At 31.6% G+C, this 8,057-nt stretch overlaps 1 protein-coding gene across 1 annotated transcript; it reads right to left on the bottom strand.

Annotated features, from left to right (window-relative positions):
- Positions 1–275: 275 nt before the first annotated feature.
- LOC113367724 (transcription factor HES-4-B-like) lies at positions 276–7,844 on the bottom strand. The gene is made up of 2 exons (XM_026609305.1): positions 7,628–7,844; positions 276–1,084 (listed from the first exon to the last, which is right to left on the bottom strand). The coding sequence occupies exons 1-2, from the start codon at positions 7,827–7,829 to the stop codon at positions 276–278; spliced, it is 1,011 nt and encodes a 336-aa protein (XP_026465090.1). The 5' UTR covers positions 7,830–7,844.
- Positions 7,845–8,057: the final 213 nt, after the last annotated feature.

The following is an 8,057-nucleotide window of genomic DNA, read 5'->3' as shown; positions in this document are numbered from 1 at the left end:
AAATCCTATAATACTTTGTGGCAAATGTAAAAGTTTTAGAAGCAAACATCGCTTAGACTTAAATTTTATCACTAACAATGCTTCACAGTAAATGGTGGAATAAAATTTATAAACATCTGTGTATAAAAATACTTAAAAAGCGTTCTTATTCCAACAATTAGCCCTTGATTTGTCGATTTGAGATTAAGTACGAACTTACAAGCTAGAGGAATAATAAACGATTTAAATCTTTGATAACAAGTTAAAAACTCTCTTTATATAAAATAAATTTGCATCTACCAAGGTCTCCACATGTTCTCGTCTTGCTGATGGTGTTGTGGTGGTTGGCTCGGCTCTCCTGGGTTTGGAACCACTTGGTTCTCGCTTCCTAGACTAGAAGACTTATCCATGTCTACATCCATGTGTTCTAATTTACCAACATCATCGTAACCTGCATGCTTCTTGGACAACTCTATCAACCTCTCAAAGTCGCACCTTTGTGTCATTGTCATGGAGTTAAGTCCTAAAGCACCTTGAGGCGGTATCTCCATGGCCCCATGGGGCATCGGAGGCATGAATATAGGTACACCGTTTGTGGAACCGGTATGAGGTTGCAAATTCAAACCTAACGCTGCTGCTAACTGGACATAATGCGGTGGTAATAAAACTACTAACTGGCCATCCGGTAGTCTCAACTGTGGACCACCCCAGGCATGCTTCAGTATCTCATTGGGTTCAATTAAATCCTCTACATTCGGCGTGGGGTTCCTCAATCTATTATTGCCGTTATTGTTTTCGTCCTGGTTCGAAACGGGGCTGACCACGTTGCTGGCGGACGTGCTGCTGTCTGGTTGAGGCGGTTCCCTTTTGGCGGGCGTTACTGGTTGGATTTTGGGCTGGTTGGCGGGGTGTAGGTCTGTGGACGATGGGCAGATGTCCCGGTCGATTTCGGCGACGCAGTTGTCTAGATGTCGGAGCAGGCGTGCTTTGCTGGCGGCGTCCGAGAGACAGGGCGACGTCGGCAAGGGCGGAGGCTCGGGGGTCGATAGATAGCGCGCCACTTCGCGGGCACAGTCACTGTAGCCGGCTCTGTATTTGTCGATATCTGGGGAAGAAAGAAACACTGTTAGAAAAAAGACTGATAATCGTAATGGTAATTGTTTCAATGAAGTCGAATCTTTTTAAAATATATTTAACAACATTCGTCTCTTGTGATGTAGACTATTAGAATTTAGTAATACATAATATAACTAGCTGTAAGTGGAATTCTGTCTTAAGGCAATTAAGGCATCGTGCCTTAAGGCAAATTGCTGAAACTTCCCGTACCAAAAAATATTTTTTTTTAAAAACGATTAACATTTTTGAAAAAAATTTACTTTGAAAAAATAAGATTTTTGAGAAACTATAAATTGGACAAAAAATTACTTTTTTTTGAAAAAAAAATAAAAAAAAAAAAAAAATTTTTGAAAAATTTTTTTTTCTTTATTTTGACATATTGTGGAAGATCTGAACTTTTTTTTTCAAAGCAATCGTACTGCTTTAACTGCATAAGGACAAAATATAAAGCGCGTAAGCGCCGCGTCGTTGTCTAACGCATAAGCATTGGTACGGAACCCATAGGAATGTTAACAAAATGTATACTTATTGTTAAAATCTCTATAAAATATCTGATAATTTGATGTGCATATGTCTAATGATCATTTTTGACCGCCAAATGGCTCATTTTTTTACTTTTTCCTCCATATCTCCAAAGTCGTTGAACCTGCCTTTCCAAAAATTTGAACAGTTCTTCATTTAGTCAATACAAATAAAATGTTTAATTTAATTCAAATCGGACGCTCCGTTCTCTTAAAAACTGAGTTACCGTTTTCGGCACTTTTTGCCCCGTATCTTCGGAACGGCTACACCTGCCTTCGCCAAAAACTGATCAGCACGTCTCCTTATCAATACGAATCGAATGTTTTTAGAATTATTCAAATCGGTTGATCCGTTTTCCCGAAATCGTCGACGAAAATTTGTATCCGCACATACATACACACACGTACATACACACACACACACTCACACACACATACACATACATACATCCATTTTTTCTAAGGTATGCCAGAATGTTCAGAAACCTCTGAAACCTAAAGATATATAAAAATTTTAATTTTTGATTTTTTTGCGATTACTATAACTTGCCCTACGGGAAGTTAAATATAAAACTTCGGAAATTTAAAATTCTAAAAAAAAACAACGTACTATTATAAATATATTCATACATATAAATAAAATTTTAGATTCTGTTTCTAATATTGAAATAATCGTTTTTGATACATACAACAAGAAACACTTTTTAAAAAAATTGTCTGTCTGTCTCTTGGTTTCCTAATAACCAAAAACGGCTAGACAGATTTTGATAGGACTTTTATTGGCAGGTAGCTGATGTAATTGGATGTAAATTAGGCTACTTTTATTTTAAAAAACAAGATCTTATATTATTATTATTGTCATTATTATAGATGTATCATTGTTTAAAAACATAATTAAATTACTTAATATTTTGATCATTGACTTTCCGAAGGAAAAGTTTGTATTTTCGCCAGAAAACCCGGCTTGCCCATTTTACGTTTTTTTTTCAAAATTTCAAGTCATTCTTAATTGTTTGAGACCGAAATGTTTTTTATTCGCACAAACTCAATGAGAAAGACAGAATCATTTGAATCGCGTTATTTTTAAGTTTTTATTTTTACTCGCTTTTTTCGGTATGATTTCTATTTCACAATCGTTATTAAATACGCGAACTTTTGATAAAACTTTGCCAACTCTTTAGTGCAATGTTCTTAAAAGAGGCTCTTTAAAAGTCGACCAATTTTCACAATTTTTAATTCATGGTTCAACAAATAGTCTTAAGTTTTAAAAACTTGGGGCAAATATGTCATTATTAATGACTGTGGTCCTAGAAATGTAATTTACGATTACAGTTAAAAAGTTGAAATGAACGAATATTATGAAAATTAACCACAATAACTGAGAAATGGTCACAGTTGGACCAAAGACTTATAACCTTCAAACTAATCATTTATAATTTTCTTTTCTAATTGTTTTCAAGAGGGGTTGACAGTTAGTACTGTTCAAAATTATATATGCATTTCATTTAAGTTTCGGTAGGATCAGCTAATTTTAAAAATATTCTGTACTTTTCAATCATTATTAACATTCGCCGGTTTTATATAGAAATCAGATAAGTCGTTCTTAATAATCTTTAGATCTATTGTTTTATGAGAAAATCCCGTTGTAATTGAATCCTTGTTAGCTGATTGTATTGAACAATTTTTGGCAAAAGTCAATCAAGTCGTTTCTTGGTAATTAAGGATTAAAAAATCGAATCTTGTGGACCTTATTTGACTCTTTTTTTTCTTTGGCAAGTTTGCAAGATGCCCCGTCTATTTGTAATTTATATATCTACTTATCACATCGTGAACTTGTGTCCGGTGTCTGTTTTTTATTTTTTGTTGTTTTTTTTCCTCCGGTGTTGGCGTCGAATAGATTCGTTTTATTATCCGGCGCGACCTTCGAAGCCGCGGACAAAAGTGACACAGGTTGAATAAAACAAATAAAATAGATGTAGAATACAATCGTTAAACTTGATCTCTTATCTTAAAATAAAATAGTGTCTAGTTTCAGAGTATATTAGTTCATCTTACATATTAAGTACGCAACGTGATCGTAAGACATCAGATGAGATTATTTTCTAATATTAAGATAAAATCATTTCCTCAATGCGTCGAGTGTAAAACTATTTTATCGGATAAATCAAGTAGCAACCTACAATTTCTTTTAATTATTTGATACTAAAACATTCGATATATAAATTCTGACGGGTTTATTTTACCTTTTTCCTTATAAAATATTTTTGCTATCACAATCGCTTCCCGGTTTTCTCTATCCGATACAACATAATAAAGTATGTACCCACACCGGCGCGACACTACCCACACACACCGTATGGGGGGGAGTGCTGTGGGGCTCCGTAATTGCCCACACCGTTTAGCCGAGTGCGTAAATATAAATGCACGATGGTAATAGAGAACAACCGGAGAGAAAAAAGACTTGTTAAAAACCATAACACAATATATATGTATATATATATATATATATATATATATATATTTGTAATATTTTTGCAGCCCAATCGTCGAATTAAAAAAGATTAAATAACAAAATTATTTATTCCATTAAACGTTTCGATACTTGATGTGTGTCATCATTCAGTAATCTAAAAAACATATAACATAAATACAAAGTTGATGATAAATATAAATATATAAAAAGGAGAAAATTATACATACCAAACCAGGAAAAACAACATAAAGAATTAATTATGATGTAAAATTGATTGAACACTAAATTTGTGTAAAATGATAATATAATGTTATATTAACAAACGAGAAATTGAAGAAGCACATATTACACTCCTATATTTTTTGTGATTAATAGCGGTGCATTATGGACACTGATCAAGGTTACAACGCAAGTGTAGTCACGCAATTGTAGGGAAGGAGTGGGAGCGGATTGTATATATTAAATATTTGCAATTAGTTTGTTATAAGTTTGGTTCAATTTATATAGTTTAACAAAAAATTATCAACTAACAGTAATTCTGCTTCACTTAAAATTAATTTAGTTAATATTTCATACTTCATTCAAAGAACTTTGCACCACTGACGAAAAAAAAACTCCAAAAGATTTGTCCGAAATTTTGTGAAATTTCAATGACATTTTTTTTTGTAGTTGTTATAGCAATCAGAATTATTCTATGTTGTGATGAAGATATTGTTGATAGTAGGCAATCCATTAATTGTCTTTACTTTGTCTGAGAAATAGTTTAATTTTTTATCATTTTAACCCCCTGGTCGTCGTTCTAATTGAGATATTGCAGCAATGCCGGATTAAGGACTATTTTCACTTGGAAACATATTGCTATCTATAATTTTCAATTACATAAAAATTAAAAAAAAAATAGTTTCAAACTTGTTTTTTTGAATGTATGTACTTTTGCACACTTTTTTTTACACATTGTTAGAGCCCGAGACGACAGAACAAGCATATCATTATAATACGTATAAATGTATATGATGCACATAGGTAAATATATATATATATATATATATATATGTGTGTGTGTATATGTATATTATATTTCTGTGAATGCGACGCCAGACGACCTTCGCAAAGACCGTATAGTAATCAAGGCGATGCACATCATTACAACAAACGTAACATTTATTCTAATTTCGCCTCATTTTTTATAAGAATGTCTGTTAACGACTCAATTTCAAACCATATTTTATAATACAATAAATTACATTGATTTTAGATTACAAATAATTATAAAATAAAATGTAAATCAGATGTTTCTAAGCTCCGTTATTGAGTTTTATCAAAGGACTGTTGAATTTTTTATGTAGGTTGCATCGTTCCGGAAACAATGTAAACAAACCCAAAATTTATTTTTTACCACATATATTTGATAAATTATATAGGTTTTCAGATAAGTCTGTGCTGAATTATTCAGTTTCTCCTGAATCAGAATAAATAATATTTAAAATTTGCAAACGTGATTTCCTGGCGAAATAGTAAAACATTTTTCTGCTTTATAAAGAGCAGATATACAATTGAATAATAACAACAATTCTTCGCATGTTTTAAAGATAAACATTATATGTTTCAACTCGAAGCTTTCGCGATATTGTTTTTTGTGGGCATTTTTTTCCAATTAATTTTTAAACATTTTTAAATTTTTCTACTTTTGCAGATATACAGTTAAATAATAACATTTCTTCGCACATTTTAAAAACCAACATTATATGTCTCGACTCGAAGTTTTTGAGATACTGTTTTTTTGTAAGCATTTTGTTCCAGTTATTTCAACATTTTTAAAAATTTCTACTTTAGCAAATATACAGTTAAATAACTACAACAATTCTTCGCATATTTTGAAGATCAACGTTATATGCCTCGACTCGGAGTTTTTGAGATATTGATTAAACAATTAATTTTTAAACATTTCTAAAATTTTCTACTTTGGCATATATACAGTTAAATAATAAAAGTTTTTCGCATATTTTAAAGATCAACATTATGTGTTTCAACTCGAAATTTTTGAGATTTTGAACACATTATATTTCAGTTAGAACTTTTGTAACAACATAAAATAGAATAAAAAGTTTTAGGGTTTTAAAATTTTTGGCGTTTTAATCTATAAAATATAAAATTGCAGTTTTGAATTCAAAAGACGATACCAAAGACCTTTGGCTTGTGTTCAAATAATTAGTTTTGATTTAAAATAGCAATTTATATTTAATTTTAATTGATCATTAAATCCTGCACTTGTCGTAAGATAAACTTTTGTAACAAAATAAAATAAAAATTGTTTTAAAGTTTTTGGGGCAGTTTTGAGTAAAAAAGACAATACAGAAGAATCTTTGGCTTTTGCTCAAATAATTAGTTTTGATTTAAGATAGCAATCTACCTGCGATTGTCGTAAGATAAACTTTTGTAACAAAATAAAATTCAAAATTTTAGGATTTTAAAATTTTTGCGATTTATAGTAATCTACATTTAATTTTAAATTTTAAACATTTATTTCTTGGGCTTGTGTAACTTTTTCTGCAAAATTTGATTATTTATTGGAACCGTTTTTTTAATTTATACTAACGAATTGTTCATTGTTCGAAATATATATATATATATATATATATATATATATATACATACATATATATATAAATTAGGGTGGTCCTTAAAATGGTCATTTTCAAATTTCCTTGCTCCCAGGGGCTAAAATGGTTCCAAATTGATAAAAAACAATTCTCTGAAAGTTTTAGCTCTTAATATTAACGTTTAGATAGAGCGCAATTCAATCAAAGTTTGTATGGAAAGAGCATGAAAAAATTTAGAAAACTAAAAAAAAATGTTTTAGGTATAACTTAGCGACAAATGAATGAGTTTTATTCATTCATTTGTTCGCTAAATTACATGTAAAAAACATTTTTAAAATTTTTGAAAAATTTTCCATGCTATTTCCATACAAAACTTTGATTGAATTGCGCTCTATCTAAACGTTAATATTAAGAGCTAAAACTTTCAGAGAATTGTTTTTTATCAATTTGGAACCATTTGAGCCCCTGGGAGCAAGGAAATTCGAAAATGACCATTTTAAGGACCACCCTAATATATATATTCAACTTTTTGGTACCCTTGGGAACCCTCATACCAATAATAAAGATATGTTGATTCAAAAAAATCTTACGGTGGAGACGCCTCGTAGTGTTTTACGCCACGAATGAATTCTCTTATGGTTTTTACACTGTTATTTGTATAAATTAGTTAAATACATATTATAAACAGTGATTTTAAACCTTAAAAATCAGTTTTATAAAAATGTTTCGATTTATTTTAAATTCTTCCATTTTTTATTGTTTATATTTTTATACTAGACGATTTTATTTCATTCAATGTATCTATATTTTTTTCAAATTTTTAGTCGTCATAAAATTTCGGAATTATTTTTTTACATTTCGTAGAAGCAAATTGCCAATCACGAATAATATTTGCGTCTACATAAAACAAATTATCCATCTAACACAATTCTACTAACCGGGATTGTCCAAATTCCTGTGCCTCTGGAAGTGTCTGACCGTCAATTCCAAAATATCCGCCTTCTCCAGTTTGGCATGTTTGGCGCCGGCCGTTCCGTTGGCGCCTACGGCCGAGCCGCTCCTCTGATTGGCAGCCTCCAAGATCAGAGCCTTCAGAACTGCGAGGCTCTGATTAATCCTGGCACGTCTGCGTTTCTCCATGAGCGGTTTATTGGCTCGTTTGATCACGGGCTCCTCTTTGACACCAATCACGGTGGTGCTGTCGTTGCTTGAATAAGACGTTGTGTTGGCGATTAGGTCGTCGACGGTAGTAATGGTAGTAATGGATTGACGTTTTTCTGATTTTGACTTAGACTTTTTTGTGTCGTCTTTGGTGGATTTTTTGAAGGTTTTTTTGAGTTTTGAAGGTAGTTTGATGTCTTCGATTTC

Source organism: Ctenocephalides felis, unplaced genomic scaffold (assembly GCF_003426905.1).
Source record: "Ctenocephalides felis isolate EL2017-DRISC unplaced genomic scaffold, ASM342690v1 CF-g0.4_SCAFFOLD_01170, whole genome shotgun sequence".
Lineage (NCBI taxonomy): Eukaryota > Metazoa > Arthropoda > Insecta > Siphonaptera > Pulicidae > Ctenocephalides > Ctenocephalides felis.
This window is presented reverse-complemented; position numbering and strand designations above follow the sequence as displayed.